The 21,501-nt window shown below is 35.1% G+C and overlaps 1 protein-coding gene across 1 annotated transcript in view; it reads right to left on the reverse strand.

Moving 5' to 3' along the window:
* Positions 1-1,682: 1,682 nt before the first annotated feature.
* Positions 1,683-21,501, reverse strand: part of DNAAF10 (dynein axonemal assembly factor 10) — a 32,572-nt gene continuing 12,753 nt past the window's right edge. Inside the window, exons 2-8 of the mRNA XM_044663393.1 lie at positions 19,634-19,734; positions 18,216-18,346; positions 16,965-17,066; positions 8,702-8,817; positions 8,182-8,316; positions 6,172-6,269; positions 1,683-2,688 (exon numbers count right to left, since the gene is read on the reverse strand). Coding sequence (XP_044519328.1) covers positions 2,481-2,688; positions 6,172-6,269; positions 8,182-8,316; positions 8,702-8,817; positions 16,965-17,066; positions 18,216-18,346; positions 19,634-19,734 — 891 coding nt within the window. The 3' untranslated portion in view covers positions 1,683-2,480. The remainder of the gene's footprint in view (positions 2,689-6,171; positions 6,270-8,181; positions 8,317-8,701; positions 8,818-16,964; positions 17,067-18,215; positions 18,347-19,633; positions 19,735-21,501) is intronic.

Consider the following 21,501-nt stretch of genomic DNA (forward strand, 5'->3'; position numbering starts at 1 on the left):
TTAAAAAATACTTGATTATTCAATCAATCAAAAGTATAAACTAGGTCTGAAAAATCCTTAATCAGTTTTAGGAATGACAAGGTTTCATCATTAGATGAAACTGGGTGATGACAGAAAAGAAGCATTTGGGGATTGGTTTGGTTAATTGGGGATTGGTATATGTATAGGTACATATGTGTATATATATATACATATATACTTATATATATATATGTGTGTGTGTAAATATATATGCAATATATGTATATGTGTTTACACACACATAGTTTGTAAGCTTGGATGCCAGCAATTGTTTTTGGAAGCTTCCCCAAAGGACTAGAAACATTTTAGAGTGTTTCACTTGAAGAAATGGGCAGTGAGGGATAAGGGGCATGGGAGCCAGGGAAGTGAACCACAGCAGAGTGTTACACTTACTCCTTCCCACTGATTAGGCAATGAAATTGTAAATTTAGAAAAGAATTGGAGCTCTTTGGAACAGCTTCCATTGCAGCACACCCCAGAAGCTCTGTCTGATGGCTCTATCTGCATCAAGAGCTGAGACACACAGAACAAATTAGACATAGCAAGGAAAAGCAGATTCAGAATCCTACAGGACCACAACTCTCCGAGCCCAAAAGAAAGCTACATCTATGGGGAACTTCATGAGGATTCCCCAAAGGGAGAACAGGATTTCCAGTGATTGGGATTTGTCAGTCTAACCCTCAAAATCTTTGCCCATTTTTCCCAGGGACCCTGTTTGTGAAAGGGTAGAGTAGCCCGAATTTTGGAACGTTTCTTTAACAATTGTTACTCTACCTATTTAGTGAATGACTCTTTCTGAAAACTAAGTATGGCTGGCTAATTGAAAATCAATGGGGAACTCATCAGTTGGGGCAGCCTTTGAGTAACACTACTAGAAAACCTTAGCTCATCAAGCTGGTGGTTCCTAGAACCCTGAAGGAAGAAGCAGTCATTGCTCTCTGGGAAGCTAACCTCTGAGGCCTGCAAGAATGAGGAAAGTGAGCCTTGAAGGATTCTTATACATGTAAAAACTAGATTAAAAAATTAATAAAGGCAAAAGCTACTGCTTAATAGTAGCTAAAAATAAGTATTCTCTGCTCAAAAACTGGCTGCCTTAATTCCAACCCAACACTAATGAACTATTCTAAAGAAGCTGATTATCTGGATAACTGAAGTATCTCCTATGAAGGAAAAACAACTATTTTTGATGGGTGTTTTCTTATAATGTGACATGCTTTCTTGTAGACAGGAGTTATGTGCAGATCCCACCAAATCTTTCCTAGGATCACTGTTATAAATATTGATGATTGCTCTGTAATAAAATGATGGGAGGGACAAGGTCCTTGGGTCTTGTTATGGACACATCCTGGATGGCTGTGTGACCTTGTTAAAAAAGTCACTGGACCTCTTAGCATCCCAGGAAAGCCTCCTAAGATTTATACATTGCCCTGAAGGTGTTGATCTGTGTTAGTTGGTGGGAATTCTTCACCATAAGCTAAAATAAAAAGAGAACAGTTTTCCCCAACATTAAGTAGTTCCAAGATATTCAAGATAGTAGACTTCTTTAATTAATTTTTACTCTTTTTCTGAGTAGTATTCTTCACTGTTTGTGCCTACCAGCATATCTGGTAACTTACCCCCTTACTATTATTAAGCTGATATTCAGGATCATACAGAGTCTCTTTACAATTTAGAAACTGGAAGTTTATTTATATATAAAATATATAAAAAAGCTTTGCCAAAAATCAACAGTCTACCCACACTTCATAATCTTGTACATCTTCAATAGTCATAAATGATTATAATAAAACAATGGAAAAGTCTTAGAAACATAAATGAAATCCTTATCTTTCAATAATAAGAGTAATTTTGTTAAATTTTGAAAAGTGATTTTTGCAAATCATAATGCTTTAGAGTAGATTTTAAGAGAGCATTGATGAGTAAAAAATAATCGGTTGGTTCTGGGTCTAATAAATACTGCAAAGAAAGTGACACTGAAATGCCAGAGTGAATATGTTTACTAAGGTTAATTTATGGCAATTTTCAAAGCAAATTCTTTTAAATAGATGATTTACAGTACAATGATGTACACATCACAGTGAAGTACAGTTGTAAAGAAAAACTGGAAATATAGAACACATTAAACAGAGGCAAAATTATAAAAAAATAGAGATGTTTTGTTGGAAATTTAAAAAATGCATTGCTTTGATCCAAAAGCAGTTCATTCAAAGAGCCCTACCACTTTCATGCTCTGTAGTAGCAAGTGAAGGCTCAGTCAGGTAAAGAAAGCATCGCTCCTTGGATTCCACATCCCCAAATCCCAGGCCACATTTCATGCTGGTTTGCATTTTGGGTACCAACCAACCTCAGCTCTGTTCAGTGAGCACCAGCAGACAGAAACAGAAATGTCATCCTTTTACACAAACATCTTAAATTCTAAGATGTTTCCCTGGAAAGTTCCAAGGTCCAAAGTTCTTAGATCAAACTTTATTGAGTTTTGTAACAATAAGCACTCTCACTGTTTGATCAAATGCACTGCAGACACAGAGACCCCTTTTGTCTGGGCTCCAATCCAAGCTGGAAATGGGTTGTGTTGACAGTGTTACATTCTGCAGCAGACTGACTGAACCTGCTACTCCCATCTCCACACCCTCAGAATCCTTCTTTGAACGTTGAACAGGGTATTCACTGGAAAGAAGACCAAAGTGAAAGTGTTAAGAACCTAAAAACAGGTGGAGTTTATGGCATTCACTTACACACATAGAAAAGCAGAGCACTAAAGAATTCCTTGACCTATTCACTTCAAGAAACTTTGGCATCTGGAGGCCTACAAAGGAAGATTCAATCCCCACCCTCAGCCAAAAGAAACTTTAGTAAAACATGTTTAAAGGGCATTCTGATCCTACAAATGCATGTCTTACTCTGACTGTTCCTTAGAGGCTATTTCCATACACCCTGTGCAAGGATGCAATTCTGAAATGCAGAAGTGACCCAGTTACTGAAGGCCAGCCTTAACACTCTGCCCAATGGAAATGATTTCTGTTGGGTTCGTTCCAACTCTACAAGCCTGATATGGAGACCTCTTGACTACCTTCTGCTATTCCTTTAGTTTGCCATGGCCTCGAGACCCAATCTCAATTTCTTTGTATGATTTTTTAAAAAAATCCTTATCTTCTATCTTAAAATCAATACCGTATATTTTTTCCAAGACAGAAGAGAGATAATGGGGGTTAAATGACTTGCCCAGGGTCACATAGCTTAAAGTGTTTGAGGTCAAATTTGAACCCAGGACCTTCCATCTCTGGGATTGGCTCTCAATCTATTGAGTCACTTAGTTGCCCCCTCTTTGTATAATTATTGACAATTTCCAGAGGTATGAACTTAGAAGACTCTTAGGTAAAATATTTTAAAAGATTATAAAAGTACTTTATTTGGAATTTAATTGGAGATATGGAGAAAAAAGTGATTTTGCTTCTAAATCTATTCTTCTGGCTAAGTTCAAAGTTACTAGTCAATACAAATTTATTCATCTTTGGATCATCTCCAAGTTGTGTAGGTGTCAACTATTTTTTTTCTATCAGAGGTTGATGGAGGCAGCATGATTAAGAGTCACATAGCAAATCAAAAATGGAGCAGGAATAGGTAGGGAAATAACCTCAATGCTCTGTCTTAGACCATATTGCTTCTCATTTTAATTAAAAGGAATAAAACATTCAGATGAACAAATCGTTTAAGTGGAAAACCCTTTGCTTAAGTGTCTATTGGCAAGAGCTGCAGCTGTTAAGTATTTAAAAGATCACATAAAGATGAAAAAAAAAACTTCTCTCCATTATCCATTAAAGTTTTTATGTGACTCATTAATTTTAATCCATTCTCATCAGTTAGACATTAATGGTCAAGGGCAAAAAAGCTCTGTGTATTGGGGAACATAATTTGGGGCCCAAAGTCCCACAGTTCTGTTCTCTACCTAGAGATGAATAAGTAGTGATGGATCCAAATTTGAAGTCATTAAATAGAGAAAAGACATCTATATAGAAAATGCCTTTTAAGTTAGATCAAAACTTAATTCAAGTCTCAAAGGTTTTTTCAAATCTCTAGAACCATTTCTGAAATTATGTGTAAATATGTTTATAAATACATCTAATACAACGTATAAACAAAACATGTATATTAAATATGTATGTATGTCTAGTTGTATGGTATACACACAAATATAGTGTAAAAGGCAGCATGGCATAGTGGACCAAAAGCAGGGGAGCTCTGGAGTGAGGGCCCCGTCTCTGACCGGAGACCAGTGCCCAGACTGTGCAATGGCCCAAACAACCACAACTGCGGGTGACTAAGACGTGGCTGTTTCCTCATTTGTAAAATGAGGGAATTGGATTAGATGGTCTTTAAATCAATGGAGGGAATTTCTAAGACCAGAATACTCAACAAAAATAAAATCAGTCTAGACTATTTCTAAATGCACAGTCTCACACCCACACATCTGTGTGCTGAAAACAGCAGATGATGAGTGCCCAGGGCCTGTGACTCGGGAGCCGAGCATGCGGGTGAGAACAGGGAAGGGCAGCGAAGAGGCCGACCTGATTACACCACCTCACTGTAGCCAGCCCGTGCTGAAGCTCCTGAGCTTAGAGCACGGCCCAATGCCCAGGCCTCTGCCCAGGGACACGCGGAACAGAAACGGACAGAAAGGGAGAGCCAGCCAGGTAACCAGACCCTGCAGAGACGCGCAGCTTTGCCACAATGAAGTCTTCCCCGTAGTCCTGCTCTTCTTTCTATCATGAGCTGCTAGGCTACTGCAGTTTACATAGGCATATGGCATGATTAATTGTAGCTTCTTATATTTCTAATCAAGTGTAATTCATACTTTTAAATCCAATTGTCATTTCCCAGACATTTCTGAGGCAATCAGAATGCTTACAACCTAGAGCAAACACAATTTCAATTTGGGGGAAAAATTATTTGGATTTTTGGCTTATTCTTTTCTATACAAATAATTCAGGCTAGTTTAAGCAAAACTAGTTCAGAAGCCTGGTCTTTCCTCTCTAGAATGAATTCCTGACTTTCCTATTCCCCCCACCTTACCTATATTCCTTCTTCCTCCCCCTTTAAGAGCCATCTAATCTGGTTCAATGCTCAGCAAGGGAAGGACAGCTGACTCTAACCAGTGAGAGAAGGACATGGGATGAAGGTCCAAAGAAGAGGGCAATTTAGCAAATCCTAGTAGTACTTATTTAATAAATCTGCTTGTCATTTAGCAAGCACATCCAAAGCTTTCTGTTCGAGCTTTCAAGTGCAGGCAACTACAGTTCTCATCTATGGGGGAAAATGATTTTGCTTCTAAATCTATTCTTCTGGTTAAGTGATTCAGAGGCAACTTTAGCTTTATTTCTGTCCCTAACCTTGATTGATCTGACAAGTACTTTCCAATTGCCACACTGCTTTTCAAAACTACTTCTAGCTTTTTATACTACTAATCAAACCTTATTTTTTGAAATACTGATCATTTCTTATCAAATTATCAATTTTTTTCATTTTGCCTTGGGCCAAATTTTAGAAAAAAAGATTTTTCTTCTTCCAAGTTTATTTTGCTTAGCTAAGGGCATCAGAAACAGTTTAAACTTTCCATTCTTATAAGGCTTCATTGAAAGGCTGCTGACAATAGAATTATTTGGTCTGGTTACTAGGGTGAAGAATTAAAATTAAAAGAATAAAAATGCCATTTTCTATGGTTACATATCCTTAAAATCTCATCACATGGGAATTTAAAGTTTATTTCTTGCTGTCAAAATAAAAAAAGCTAACAATGGTGATTATTAGATTGTGAAAAAAAATTGTTCCTTGCCATATGAATGTAGGTGGTACATAATCTGATCAAACATAATTCTATATCTTACAAGTCCTTTACTCCTTCAGGTAAAAGCTACCTTTGTGAATATAAGATGAATAATTACATATGTAAATGAAATGTAGGGGCATTAACATGTACTCAGCAAAAGGAAATTCCAGATTATGTTAAAAGGTACTAAACTGAATGAACAAATACAAAAAGGCTCAATTTGTTTTTATTTCATGTTCATAGACAACCTAAAAAAAAAACAACACATTCATGTCAAGGAAACAAAAACCAATCTGAATAACATGCATTAAAAAAAAAAGACTTACTACTTCCACAGATGAAGGCCCCCTGCACCTCCAGCGGTCATAAAGATCTCTCTGTTCTGGGGCAGGTGTCGGACTTGCCACACAGTAGATTTATGAGCCTAAAAAGAAACAATCATATCACTAGTTACAAATTAAAATGATAAATAAGAACACACTTTAAAAAGAATTCTACAAATATAAGTTTTCATAAACTGAAACTGGTCAGTTTTTTGGAATGTAATTAAGATGCTTTACTTTTTATAATGGTTGGCAGTTTTGGTAAAACTTTTTCATCATATCCTTTAAAAAAAAAGTCATCAAGAAAATAGGAAAATGAAGTAGCAATCATATAATACAGTGAAAGGACAGTCCAATTTTGAGATGAAGGATCCTAGCTCTTTTAATACCTGTGTGACCCTTGGCAAATCATTTAATCTTTCTGGTCCCCAAATTTCTAATGTGTAAAATGAAGGTACATAACAGACCATCTCTAAAGACCCTTTACTTCTAAATCTGTGATCATTTAATAATAAGAAATATTTTATAACATTGACATCAAGACATGGGATCAACACAGGTTATGCAAACATAGTTGCCATTCTGGAGATATATTTTTAATTATGTAATTTTCTAATCCATGTAATAATGAATTGCATTATAATTGGATTCTATTTTTTTTTTAAACCCTTACCTTCTGTCTTGCGGAGTCAATACTGTATATTGGCTCCTAGGTGGAAGAGTGGTAAGGGTAGGCAATGGGGGTCAAGTGACTTGCCCAGGGTCACATAGCTGGGAAGTGTCTGAGACCAGATTTGAACCTGGGACCTCCCGTCTCTAGGCCTGGCTCTCAATTCACTGAGCTACCCTGCTGCCCCCCCCCCCCCCGGATTCTATTATTTTTAGGAGGAAAGCTTAAGAGATTTTAGAAAGAGAAAGCTGTTGTAATACTAAATGTCCTTTTCCACTTTTCACAGTGCAATATAATTCACTTATCTTTTAATGGATTTAAATATTTAACTATTATTAACACACAATATTTTAAAAATTTATTTAGTGTAATGATATAATGAGTTCATAAAATAACACACTTTAGATAGGTTGTTGTCTGGAAAAACTGCAAGACTTGGAGTCCAAAAGAGTGAAGGAACTCTGTTTTCAAAGGGTTACAGACAAAGATGGAGAAGGCCAGCATGGACATCTAGGTCAGTCCCTTGTGGGAAATTAAGGCCTAGCAAGGATGAATGACTTACACAGTCACACAGGCTATAAAGTGGGAAAGCTGGTATTTGATAAAAATCTGAAAAAGATCAAGGTCCCATCTTTTTCTGTGTGAATGTAACCAAGCCATTTTCTTACCCTCTATTCCTTATCTATAAAACAATAATAAAAAGCTCTCAAATATGGTTGTTATGAAGGAAGAAAAGAAAGGTTTGTGAAAACTGTAAAGCACTATAGAATCTGAAATATATTATCATTACTACATTAAACATATTTTTGCCTATCTTTTAATTAATATCTCAAAAAAGAATAACCTCTTTGGGTAAAAAGTAGATAATTAAATTCTCTTGTTTTGTCATCATTTTAATACCATATGAATTGTTCAAATTTTAAAATGAAAAACATGGTAATTTATAAGATAGTAGAAGCTCTTTATGTGCAATTAAAAAAAGCAAAAACTGATCAATTGAGAGAACATTAGCAGTTTTTAGCACTTTTGAAAATAACCTGTAAATCAATCCTAACTTTCCTAATGCTGTCCTGGCCAATACCATGCTCCTAGGCACTCAGGATCAAAACCTAGGTGTCATCTTTGACCTCTCACTGTTTTTCACCTTTTATATCCATGTGTTTAAATAAATGCTTAAAGGTTATATCTGAATATGAGAAATCTACCTGCCTACCACTATCTATAAAACAATGTCTTCTTCAAAAAGGCCTGGAAGAATTTCAGAGTCCAACTGAGAAGTTATCTTCTTCAATCGAAATATAAAAGAACTCATTTTTAACAAAGATATTTCCTTCATACTCTACCTTTTCTGAAACAGATGCAAACCCTTTGGTGGGATGCTGCGTTCTCATGTCAAAAACATGGAATTTTCCTTCTAGTGATGTTGCTACTAGTTTATTCATATTGATGTCTTTCCTGTCAAACTCCACACTACAAACCTAAAAATCAAGAGTACATTCGTGAGGATGTCAGCATTAATATTTAGATAATTTTCTCAAAATGAACAAAGCTGCCTCCAAGTAATGAGCCAACAAGTCTCCATTTTATTTTTTTAACTAGTACAAAAGGCTCTTTTCCTTGTAAATTTTCTTTTCACACAATTTTTGATGCTGTATTCTTATGAACACAGGTAGCATCCTTATTTGTAGAGTCAGTGAACCTTTGAATCAGAACACAATTCTGGAACTTACAATGGATGAAGTGAGGTTATCCACATTTAAGGCTTTGTGCTAAAGGGGTTTTTTATGTGTGCCCTTTTCCAGCTCAGTGGCAGACATGGTTGTATAAAGATTCTGTGAAATGACCATGAGTAATATACATTACCCCATTTTTAATATTTGTTTCCCATCTCAAAGACATCTTTTTCAGATCAAATAGTTTAACATCCCCATTGTCATAGCCAGCACATACAACACGTTCCTCTTGATTGTAAGCATTGCCTGGAAATAGACATATAACATTTCAATTTACAATCATTATTTTACTAAAATGCTTCTACAAATTGTCCTTTTAATACAGAACTGAATGTTGACCTCCACAGAAACATAAACATGTAAACACAAGGAATCTCATTTTAATAATTTAGAGAAGTTATCAAAATGGATGAGGTGCATTCAACATTAGAGGCAAGTTCAGGAATATACAGCATTATTTATTTTTTACTTGCCACCTAAAGTAAATGTTAGGCATTTATAGAGCTAATATCAGACATTCTTCTGGTCCTAATTTCTTGGAGTCCAAGGAGACAGATACTGTAGTGCCAGTGTTTATCTTTTTGGCTATGGATATATTTCATGTCTATCACATTTGATTAAAATGATCTTATATATTTTTTGAAAATGCTATTTGTAATTTGAGTATTTTTTTAAGTGGGGGGTATAGCGGGGAGGGAAGGGAAAGAATGCAAAACATTCTCCCAGGTTTTAGTCTCTGAATTAGACTGAAAAGTAACTAGATAAATGATGAGACATTCTGGATCGTATATTGAACAACCATTTCTAAACTCTTCTGGTGAGTTCATATAATAATTCATAGTGCTTGACAGATGCTTGGAGGCTGAAATTAAAGAAATCTTTAACCACCAACTGCTTCTTGCCCAGGAGTTCATAGCTGTCATTGTTATTCATCCTTACTTTTTGAAAAGGACCAATGACATCATAAAGTGATGACTTGAGTGTGAATTGGATTTAAGTGAGGCAGAGTTACACAAAGTCATTAGCCTCAGTTTCTCTTCCAGATTAACTGAAATCCGGTGGCAAGACAAAAGTCAGGATGACTGGTGATGGCCCAGAATACACTGGATGACAACCACAGCATCCTCCATGTGTGACCAAGGCCTAAGCACTCCACATGCCTACTTCAGCTGCCTTCATGGCCATTGGAACAAACTGCTCTCCTCTGCCCATTCCATCAGGAGAAATCTTCACAGGCTGGGGGAGATGTCTCCCTAACTCACCAGAGGGGTTGAGGTTTGTTAGCCTCCCTTAACACCTGGTTTAGTTCATCTGCTGAGATGGTTTTACCAGGGTGTGGCCTCTAAGAATGCAGCTTCTTGGAAACAGATGAGAGCCAGGTGGCAGGCAGGAACCAAAGGTGGATGAACAGTCCTGAAAAGAGCTCAGCAAGTCCTTACACCTGAAGTGTTGGTCCTCCCTGCAGATCTTAGCCTTTATAATACAACAGTATCAGCATAATAGGGAGCAAGTACTTTTACTATCAAGGCTTCCTCAAAAATTCTAGTTAACACTTCATCAGCCTAAATTTTATTAGGAATACTTATCTTTATCCTACAATACTACATATGCTGTGCCAAAAGAATTTCTTCATTAAAAAAGAACTGACTACTAAATGGTGATCTTAAGAACATGTGCATAACAAATTTGTCTTTCAGTTAAGTGTATTCATATCTGCAAAAAAGTGTTAGTTTGAATTGTGCCAGATACAGAAAGAACTATTGTTCACTGTTAACTGTTAACAAGCCACTTATTCTTTAAGTTAACATACTTGAAGTTAAGCCTATATTTTGTGAGTAAAATAATAAAAGAAATTAAGTAGAATAGCAAGTTCATTTTTTTATGTTATTTTTCTATTTTTTTACTTGTAATATTCTTTTCTTTTAATTCCAAATACTCTCCTTCCCTTTAACCTCTAAACTACTTATTGAGAAGGTCAGCAATATATCATGTGAAACCATGCAAAATATTTTCATATTAGCCATGTTGCCAAAAAAGAAAGCAAGAAAAATAGAGAAAGTTAAAAAATTATATTTCAATTTGTACCCAGAGTTCTATCTTTAGAGGTGGATAGCATTTTTCATCACAAGCCCTTAAATTAACTGTCTTGGACCATTGTACAGATTAGATTAGCTAAATCTTTCACAGTTTATCAGTATTACAATATTATTGTACTAACAGTAGTGTGTAATGATTTCCTGGCTCTGCTTATTTCACTCTGCCTCCGTTCATATATGTCTTCTCAGGTTTCTCTGAAACCATTATGCTCATCACTTCTTATAGTGTAATAGTACAGTCTTCTGCCATAATCATATGCTATGACTTGTCCAGCTATTCTCCAATTGATGGGCATCCCCTCAATTTCCAATTCTTTGCCATGACAAAAAGAGTTGCTATAAATATTTTTGTAAATTTGGTCTTTCTCCTTTTTTCTTTAATCTCTTTGGGATATAGAGTTGTGGTATAGTTAGGTCAAAGAGTATGTGTAGTTTTATAGCCCTTTGGGCATATTTTCAATTTGTTTTCCAGAATGGACTAGTTCACAATTCTACCAATAGTGCATTAGTGTCCCAATTTTTCCATATCTCCAATCTAATAGGTATGAGGTGATATATCAGAGTTGTTTAATTTATATTTATCTAATTAGTAGTGAGTGATTTAGAGGATTTTTTCATGTGACTACTGATAGCTTTGATATCTTCTTCTGAAAACTGCCTATTCATATCTTTGACTATTTATCAACTGGGGAATGGCTTGTATTTTTATAAATTTAGCTCAGTTTCCTATATATTTGAGAAAGAAGGTATTTGAAAGAGAAACATGGAATAAATTTTCTGCTTTCCTTCTAATTTTGCCTGCTTCAGTTTATGTGTGTGTGTGAAAACTTTTAAATTTCATCTAATTAAACTTATACATTTTACTTATCGAGACCCTTTTTATCTTGTTTGGTCATAAGTTCTTTCCTTCTTCATAGATCTGACAGATAAAATTTTCCATGCTTCCTAAATTTGCTTATATTTCCCTTTATATATAAATTATTTTGATTATCTTTCTTTGTATTTAGGTGAGATGTTAGTCTATGCCTAGTTTCTGTCAAACTGCTTTCTGGTTTTCATAGCAAATTTTGTCAAATAGTGAGTCCTTACCCCAAAGGTTTGGATCTTTGGGTTTGTCAAACACTAGGTCAAAATATTACCACCATGTATTGTATTCTTATCTATTCCACAGCTCTACCACTTTATTTTTTAGACAGAACCATATTGTTCTGATGATTGCCACTTTGTATAGTCTGAAATTCAGGACTACAAGGTTTCCTTATCTCACAAATTTTTCTACTGATTCCTTTGATGTTCTTGATCTTTTTTTCTTCCAGATGAATTTTATTACTATTTTTTTTGAGATGTATAAAATAATTCTTTGGTAGTTTAATTGATATGGCATGGAATAAGTAAATTTAGGTAGGTAGAATTGTCATTTTTATTATATTGGTTCAATTGACCCATGAACAATTTATATTTCACCAGTTGTTTAGATCTGACTTTATTTGTGTGAAAAATGTTTGTAATTGGGTTCAATAGTTTGTGAGTTTGTCTTCGTAGGTAAACTCCCATATATTTTATATTGTTTGCAGTTATTTTAAGTGGAATTTCTGTAACTCTTCAATCTCTGCAACTTTGATGAAGTTGTTAATTATTTCTAGTTTAGTTGATTCTTTACAGTTCTACCATCATGTCATCTGCAAAGGATGATAGTTTTGTTTCTCCATTGCCTATTCTTATTTTTTCAATTTCTTTTTCTATCTATTCTTATTGCTACAGTTGGAATTTCTAGTACACAGTAACAGATAATGGACAACTTTGCTTGACTTCTAATCATATTGGGACAGTTACTAATTTATCCCTATTACAGATGCTTGCTCTTAATTTTAAATAGATACTAATTGATATTTTAAGAAAAGCTCCATTTATTCCTATGCTTTTTAGTATTTTAAAAATGAATGGGTATTGTATTATGTCAAAAGCTCTTTCTATATCTATTGAGATAATCATATGATTTTTGCTATTTTTGTTATTGATATGGTCAATTAAGCTGATAGTTTTCCTAATATTGAACCAGCTTTGCATTCCGAGTATAAATTCTACCTGGTCATAGTGTGTGATCTTAGTGATATATTGTTGGAATCTCCTTTATAGTATGTTATTTAAAAATTTTTAAAAAGTTTTATCTATTTTATAGAGCTTAAAAAATAAAACCAGTTTCTAGGTTTATTAGTTCAATGCTTTAAAAAATAAACTTTGCATTTTATTCAACTCTCCTTTTTTTTTAAAGGATTTCAAATTTGGTGTTTAGCTGGGGATTTTAAACTTGTTCTTCTAGTTTAAAAAATGGCAATCTAGTTAACTGTTCTTTCTCTTATTAATTGTTATGTTTAGAGATGTAAATTTTTCCCTCAGTACTGCTTTGGCTGCATCCCACAAATTTTGGTATGTTGTCTCATTACTGCCATTATCTTTAATAAAAAAGACTGTTTCTATAATTTGTTCTTCAACCCATTTCTTCTTTAGAATTATTTAATTTCAAATTAATCATCCCCAAAATACTTTTATCTTCTGTCTTAGAACTGATACTAAGTATCACTTCAAAAGAAGAATAGCAGTAAGGGCTAGGTAACTAGAGTTAAGTGACTTGCCCAGGGTCACACTATTAGAATATTTCTGAAGCCACATTTGAACCCAGGTCTGGCTCTCTATCCACTGAACCACCTAGTTATCTCTCCAATTAATTTTTAATGAATGCTTCTATAGCAATTTATTGAATGTAATTTTTATTACATAATTATCTGAGGGAAAGGTGCATTTAATATTTCTGCTTTTCTGCATTTGATTTTGAGGTTTTTATGTTCTAATGCATGATCAATTACTGAGGTGTCATGTATGCCTGAGAAAAATGTATACTCCTATCTATTCTCATTTGTTTTTTTCCAGAGGCCTGTCATATCTAACTTTCCTAAAAGTCATCTTGACTTCTTTCTAATTTATTTTATTGTTAATTTTCACTTGTTTTGAGAGGACAAATTTCAAGTTCCCCATTAGTATAGTTTTACTGTCTATTTTTTCCTCTAATTCATTGAACTTTTTCTTTAAGGATTCGGATGTAATGCCATTTGGTGCATATATATTTACAATTGATATGACTTCCTCTTCTATGGTATCTATTTTTGTAAAAACAGTTTCCCTGATGATCTAAGATAGATCCTGTGACCAAAACCCCTTTTCCCTTTCCCCTTTCCCTGCTGAGACCAATAGCCCTCTCATCCCAGCACCTGTCTAAACTGTGAGACAAAGCCCTAGTATAACCAGGCAGAACATTAGGACTTTGCTGTCAGGCCTAGACATGACCTCCCACATCACTGACCATCAGGCCTGAGAACTTCCCAATCCCAGAGACTGAGGTGCCCACCCAACCCTCTTAGAGACGTCTAATCATCTGGACACAAGTACCCCAACTTTGGTCAATTAGAGGCAACAAGGTTACCTCATCCCAGACCCACACCCTATAAAATACTGCCCCCTTCTCCACCCAGGTGAAGACCTTTAGCCATCTGCAGGTTTGCAGGCTCCCTGCTTGCTTGCCTTTTGTACCACACCTCCTTTATCACAATAAAACTTTGCTACATTACTCACTCTCTCTGTCTCATTTGCCTCAGGTAGGACCCTCATCAGTCAGATCTAATTTTGATACTGCTTTGTCTAAGATCAAGATCTTTAACCCAGGCCTTTTTTTTTTTTTTTTAACCCTTACCTTCTGTCTTGGAGTCAATACTGTGTATTGACTCCAAGGCAGAATTGTGGTAAGGGTAGGCAAATGGGGTCAAGTGACTTGCCCAGAGTCACACAGCTGGGAAGTGTCTGAGGCTAGATTTGAACCTAGGACCTCCCATCTCTAGGCCTGGCTCAATACACTGAGCTACCCAGCTGCACCCCCCCCCCCCAGGCTTTTTTTACTTCTGTTATGATCCTTTTTTTTTTTTTTTTTTTACTCTTTTCGGTGTCTTTCTGTTTCAAGTATATCTCTTGTAACCACACATTGCTGGATTATGGTTTCTCATTATCTGTTTCCATTTCACAGGCAAGTTTATCCCATTCACACTCACAATGATGATTACTCTATATTTCCCTCCATCCTATTCTCTCTTAATTATCCTTCTCTCTTTTTACTCTGTCCCTCCTCAAAAGACTATTTTGTTTTTGTCCCCCATCTTCCCTAATTTCCCCTCCTTTTAAATCCCTCTTCCCCCTCTTATGCATATCCTCCCCTTCTCTACTGTTGGCTAAAATAGGTTTTTATATCCAACTGAATGTAAATAAATATTCTTCCCTGTTTGAACCACAATTTTGAGGAGAGTGAAGGTCAAGTATTGCCTGTCATCCCATTGCTTTCCCCTAAAGTTATTCCTTTGTAAAGTAACCTTTATGTGAGATAATTTCCCCCATTTTTCCTCTTCCTTCTACAGGTACATCCCTTTTTCTCATTCGTTCATTTTTTTTAGATCATTCCAATATAATAGACTCCTATCCATGACCTCTCTGTAGACAACTTCCACCTGCTTTTATGATAAAATTCTTAGTAGTTACATATATCTTCTTCTCATATAGGAATATAAATGGTTTAACCTTATTATAAGTCTCTTATGATTTCACTTTTAGGTGTTCTTTTTGACCCTTTTCTTAAGTCTGATATTTGAATGTAAATTTTTTTATTCAAGTCTGGTCTTTTCATCAGGAATGCTTGAAAGAATTCTTTTTTATTAAATATCTATTTTTTCCACTATAGGATTATATTCCCTTTTGCCAAGTATGTTATTCTTGGTTTTGGTTCTAGCTTCTTTGGCTTCTGAAATAATCATATTACAAGCCTTCTAAGAAGCTGCTAAACCTTGTGTGATCCTGACTATGGCTCCACAATATTTGAAGTGTTTCTTTTTGGCTCCTTGCAATAGTTTTTCTTTGATCTGGGAGCTCTCGAATCTGTTTATGTTCCTGGAAATTTTTATTTTGGAATCTCAGGAGGTAATCAATGGATTTTTAAATTTCTATTTTAACCTCTGGTTCAAAGATATTGGGGCAGTTTTCTTTGATAATTTCTTGAAATATGATGTCTGGGCTGTTTTAGAAAAAATTTTAAAATTATGGGTTTCAGGTAGTTCTATAATTCTTCTTTTAAAAACCCTTACCTTCTGCCTTGGAGTCAATACTTGACTCCAAGGCAGAAGAGTGGTAAGGGCTAGGCAATGGGGGTTACGTGACCAGCCCAGGGTCACACAGCTAGGAAGTGCCTGAGGCCAGATTTAAATCTAGGATATCCCATCTCTAGGCCTGGCTCTCAATCCACTGAGCCACCCAGCTGCCCCCAGTTCAATCATTCTTAAATTGTTCGCCTCAATCTATTTCCCAGGTCAATTTTTTTTCTTTTTTTAAACTCTTACCTTTTGTCTTAAGAGTCAATACTGTATCGGGTTCAAGGAGGAACAGTAGTAAAATTGGGCAATGGGAGTTAAGTGATTTGCCCAGGGTCACATAGCTAGGAAGTATCTGAGGCCAGATATGAATCCAGGACCTTCCATTTCTAGACCTGACTCTCATCCATGGAGTCACCTAGTTGCCTCTGGGTCAGTTATTTTTCCAATGAGATTCATGCCTTCTTTCTTTTTTAATTCTTTTGACTTTTGTTTCACTATTTCTGGCTATTTTATGGGTTCATTAGCTTCCACTTACCATTTTTAGGAAATCATTTTTTTTTCAGTGAATTTTTGTGCTCTTTTTCTATTTGACCAATTCCGATTTTTACAAAGTTCTTTTCTGCAGTGAATTTTTTTTTGTGCTTCTTTTACCATTTGGCCAATTCTGTTTTTCTTTTTAGGGTTTAAGGTACAACTAGGAAGCCAGAGTAACTGGAATGAACAGTACAAGATTATGTGGCAGAAGATAAAGTATCAGGGGACTGGAAAGTTTTGAAGTAATCAATTGGTAGCACTTTGCCACTCTTTACCCTTTGTATCTCTTCTTTCTCTTTTTTGGTCTCCTTCTACTTGTGTCTGTTTTCTTTCACAAACCTGTCTACTTGGGTGACTAGAATCACCCAGAGGTATTGCTTAAAACTGCTTGTGGCATTCAGAGTTAAAAAATAAAAAAGGTGGCTGGTCCTTAGATCTAGGAAAATATTCTCTTTTTTAAAGAATTCTATATAAATCAGATAATTCTAAAAAGAGTATATAACCCTTAAAATTTCTTCAAGGGCTTTCTTGTGTTTCACAATCTGATATCTAAAAATGCAAATGTTGATTAATAATTTACCAAATGCAACAGTCCAACAGTCTCTCTTGCTTTCTCCTTGTACAGGTTCCATATTAGCAACAGGAGTATCTTTTTGCCTGGGATCCCATACCTTCACTGTTCCTATTAGGAATAAAAAAAGGATTGTTAAAATGAGATGGTTACCAAATTAGTTTTTAGTTTTCTTGTATCATACTCCTAAAATCACTTACTGAGAGGATAAAGTGTCCATGGTAATATTTTAGGTACCATGATACCTGAGAAAATTCACATATTTTCTGACCTATAATAATCTGGAAATAATGGAATAATGGAAAGGGCATTAGCTATGGAATCAAAGGACTTAGGAAGTAACTTGTGGGACTCTGAGCAAATCACATACTTACTTTAGTATACTCATCTGTGAAAAATAAGGGGATTAGACTAGATAATCTCTAATGTCTCTTTCCAGCTCGAAATCTGTGATTTTGTAATTTTAATAAAATTGCATTTACCATTCACAGAAATAATATCATTATAACCTGATTGATTTTTTATATTAATGAATTTTAATAAGCCATTCTGAAATAATCCATAATATAGGTTTCATTCACAAAGTACAGTTGTTATATATTTCAAATCACAGATTTTCTTTGTTCTCAGAGTATTTTGTTGCTCTATTTTGATGTTAATGTATTAAAAATGATTTCTATTTTATTCTTTCTCCCTTTTCACTAATGTTATCTAAGATATAAGTATGATATATAATATAATCAATTAATCAACAAATATTTAATAAGGGTCTACTACAAAACCTTGACTCCTGTGCCTTATGTGAGACTCAAACATATAATTCCTTTCTAAATCAACTTAAAAACTAACATAAAATGACTTACTTTTAAACTCTAACTTGCCCACTAGCAGAAACATGGCATAATGAAGAGAGTATTAGGCTAGGACTAAGAGTCTCAGTTCCACTACATTTCAGCAGTGGAAGCATAGAGAAATCACAGACAAATCACCCTCTCATCCTTGGTTTCCTCATTTGTAAATGTGGGTATCACTTGTCTTGCCTACCTCATGAGACTGTTTTAAGAATCAAGTGAGATTATAAATGACAAAGTACTGTAGGAATGTGAAATACTGTTATCATAAAACTTTATTTATACATAGTCTCAAATAAAGGAATGAATATAGTTAAAAGCAGGGGCCCAAGAAGACTTTTTTTCCTAGTTCAGAGTTCACAAAGATTTTCTCCAGCAAAGACTGAAGATAAAGAGTATACTGACTCACCATCTCGGCTTCCAGTTACAATTTCTGGTGCTCCTTCTCCAATTCCTAAGCCACCCACACCATCTATTGTATTTATGATTTCCTTATGGCCTTTGACAGAATATACAGGCATCAATGGAGCTTCCAAATTCCTATACAACAGAAAACAGTTATTTCAAAGCATGCCTTAGTCTTTCAATAAAATAAAAACAATGCTCAAGTTTTCATTTTTTTAAATTTCAGTCTTATAATTGATACTAAGTATTAGTTCCAAGGCAGAAGAGTGGTAAGGGCTAGGCAATGGAGGTTAAGTGACTTACCCAGGGTCATACAACTAGGAAGTATCTCAAGCCACAACTAATCTCAAGACCCTCTGCCTCAAGGCCTGGCTCTTTAGTCACCAAGCCACTTAGCTGTCCCTCAAACTTGCCTTTAAAATAAAGGTTCTGTTATGAAAATTTTCTATGACATATGTTAGTTTTAAAATATTTTGCATTTCACCCTATTATCATCTCTCTACTTAATATGCCAATTCTTACCCTCAATCTTTAGAGTCAGAATGCTAGGCAAGAAAATTATGGAGAGGAAACTTCCTGTCCAGAGAATCACCTTATAATCATACTTTCAAGTCATTAATATAAGTGATGCTTCTAAAAATTAAAAGGTCATAGGCTTTAGCATTAGGGCTAGGAATGATAGACGTTAGAGAATCCCTGGTCTAAAACCCTCACTTTACAGATAAGAAACTTAAGGCCATAAAAGTGAAGTGATTTGCCTCCAGTCACAAATAAAGGTGGTATATATCAATGCCTCAATTAGAACTTGGACTTCTGATTTAGTTTTGTCCTTGGACTTCTAATCTTAGTTTTGTTATACCATATTACTTAGAAATGAAAAGATATTCTGAAAAAAGAAACAGATGGCAAGATTTTGACATATTTATTATGGCTCCCTTTTATGGTAAAAGATACCTTAATTTATACAAGTTATATTCCTGAAAACATTATATAAATATCTGATTTCTAAAAACCAGCTTTCAAATTCACAAATTAAAAAACCTTTATTTAAAGAAACGTAGTCAGCGGATCCTTTTGTGAAAGGCATGCTACATTTGTCATTGAATATAAAATAATCTTTCAGTTTTATAATTTTGGATCTTCACATAACAAATTTCCTTAAAGTAAGGGTATAATCAGAAGTCAAGGGTCCTAAATATTAGCATTTAAAGAAATTAAGTCCTGTAGCATTTTCTCAAATGTCTATTCTCAACCTGCACTTGAATACAAATATTAAAAATAGGTTCTGAAAAGCATATATCTTAAAACCAAATTAAACCTGAACAAGGAAACTCTTTTAAAAATTATCTTTTCCTGAGGCAGAATAATAGGAATATGAAAGAATGTTAAAATGTCATTTAAATAGAGATTAAATAATCTTACCATATACTCAGGTTTCCATCAAAATCCCCAGTAGCTAAATATCTTTGCTGAAGAGATGCTGCACCAAACGTTCCACATTTAAAGGGCTTGGCCTTTTCAATCTTGATGTGGGGGAAAAGGGATACATTATTTACCTCAGCAGCTATATCCACAATATCTATGGAACTATTTATGGAATTTAAGTAAGATACACATTATGATATGTAATTAAAACACTTTCTGATAAAATGCTAATCATGTTTTCTTTTAGCTTTTTTTTCTCAATACATTACTGGAAAAAAGGAAAAGCAGTATTTAATAACTATTAAAATCTGTGCATTTGTTCTCCTTTTCTTTTATCTCTTTTAATGAGGCATTCATAGATTCAGTTCTGCAGTTGCTATTGACTTGCACATTCCTTAATGAAACCTTAATGAAAACTTTCTTGAAACCTAAACAAGGAAGTCAGAACATACTTAAATTTTTGTTTTTATAAAGTTATAGAAACAAAACAAAAAATCAAAATGTTTGTGTGCTTCTTGTACTTTTCCCTGTAGAACACGACATGCTGGGAAAGATTCTCTAGAGATCCTCTTATTTATTTATGTACCAGACATGCTTACTATTCCAGTTAACAAAATCTTTGGGATTTTTAAAATTAAAAAACAAAAACAGGAAAAGCTTAACTAACATTCAAAATTTTGTGGCACATCTGAAAAAAACTCATGCTATGCCAGTGTGCTGCAGTTTATCCTTTATGAAACACTATTACAGAACTTCAGACTTTCTTTCCCTTAGTTGGACCTTCTGACCCTCCAGAGTCTGAATCCTTTCAATCCCCCTCAGCCATATGCAAGGTTGAGCATACCCACTGACCAACTACAAAGGGTTCTATCTCCACAATCCATAAATCTTAAATTTTTCTGGAAGATGACATAGTCATGTCTTCCATCTTTCCCTGTGTCCTACTAAACCTCAATTTCCACTGCCACTTTCTGTCACTGCCCATCTTTGCTTTCCGGTCTCATTTTCCATCCTTTAGATCAGTGATTCCCAAAGTGGGCACTACCGCCCCCTGGTGGGTGCTGCAGCGATTCAGGAAGGCGGTGATGGCCACAGGTACGTTTATCTTTCCTATTAATTGCTATTAAAATTTAAAAAAATTAATTTCCAGGGGGCCAAGTAATATTTTTTCTGGAAAGGGGGCGGTAGGCCAAAAAAGTTTGGGAACCATTACTTTAGAACCTTGATCCTATCATAATATAATTATTTTATATTAAGTTTAAATTTTATACTGTCTCTGTCCTTAAGTCCCCTGATCTCTTATCTTACTAAGGTTCATCCCTAGAACACTCCCATTATCCACTTCCATTCCTATAACTGAATGTCCATTTAGGAAGTCAACCTTGTCAAATCGGTTTAGAATTAATCTATATTGTGTAATTCTGAATTGAGTACTTATTGTTGCACCTCAGTACCTTTACTATTCCCAGATGGACTCTATTGCATGACCATAGCTTTGGTTCTTCCCTCTTCAAGCTATCTACAACATCTCCACACTATCCCCATCTCCCCAGTAGAGGACCTTGCCTCATATTTTATTGAAAAAATTGAAGAGAGAAGCTAGGAGACTCAGTGGATTGAGAGCCAGGCCTAGGGAAGGGAGATTGGGTTCAAATCTAGCCTTTCTTTCTAGCAAGTCATTTAACCACCCATTGCCTAGCCCTTAGCACTTTTCTGCCTTGGAACCAACACACAGTATTGATTCTGTTAAAATAAAGATAGACAAAGGCAAACTTGCAAAAGACTTTGGGGAAAAAGCATGCAAGAACCTTGTGGAAGAAACTGCGAAGGCAGTCTACCGCACACCTGGAACCATTTGGGGTTGA

Source organism: Gracilinanus agilis, chromosome 2 (genome assembly GCF_016433145.1).
Source record: "Gracilinanus agilis isolate LMUSP501 chromosome 2, AgileGrace, whole genome shotgun sequence".
NCBI lineage: Eukaryota > Metazoa > Chordata > Mammalia > Didelphimorphia > Didelphidae > Gracilinanus > Gracilinanus agilis.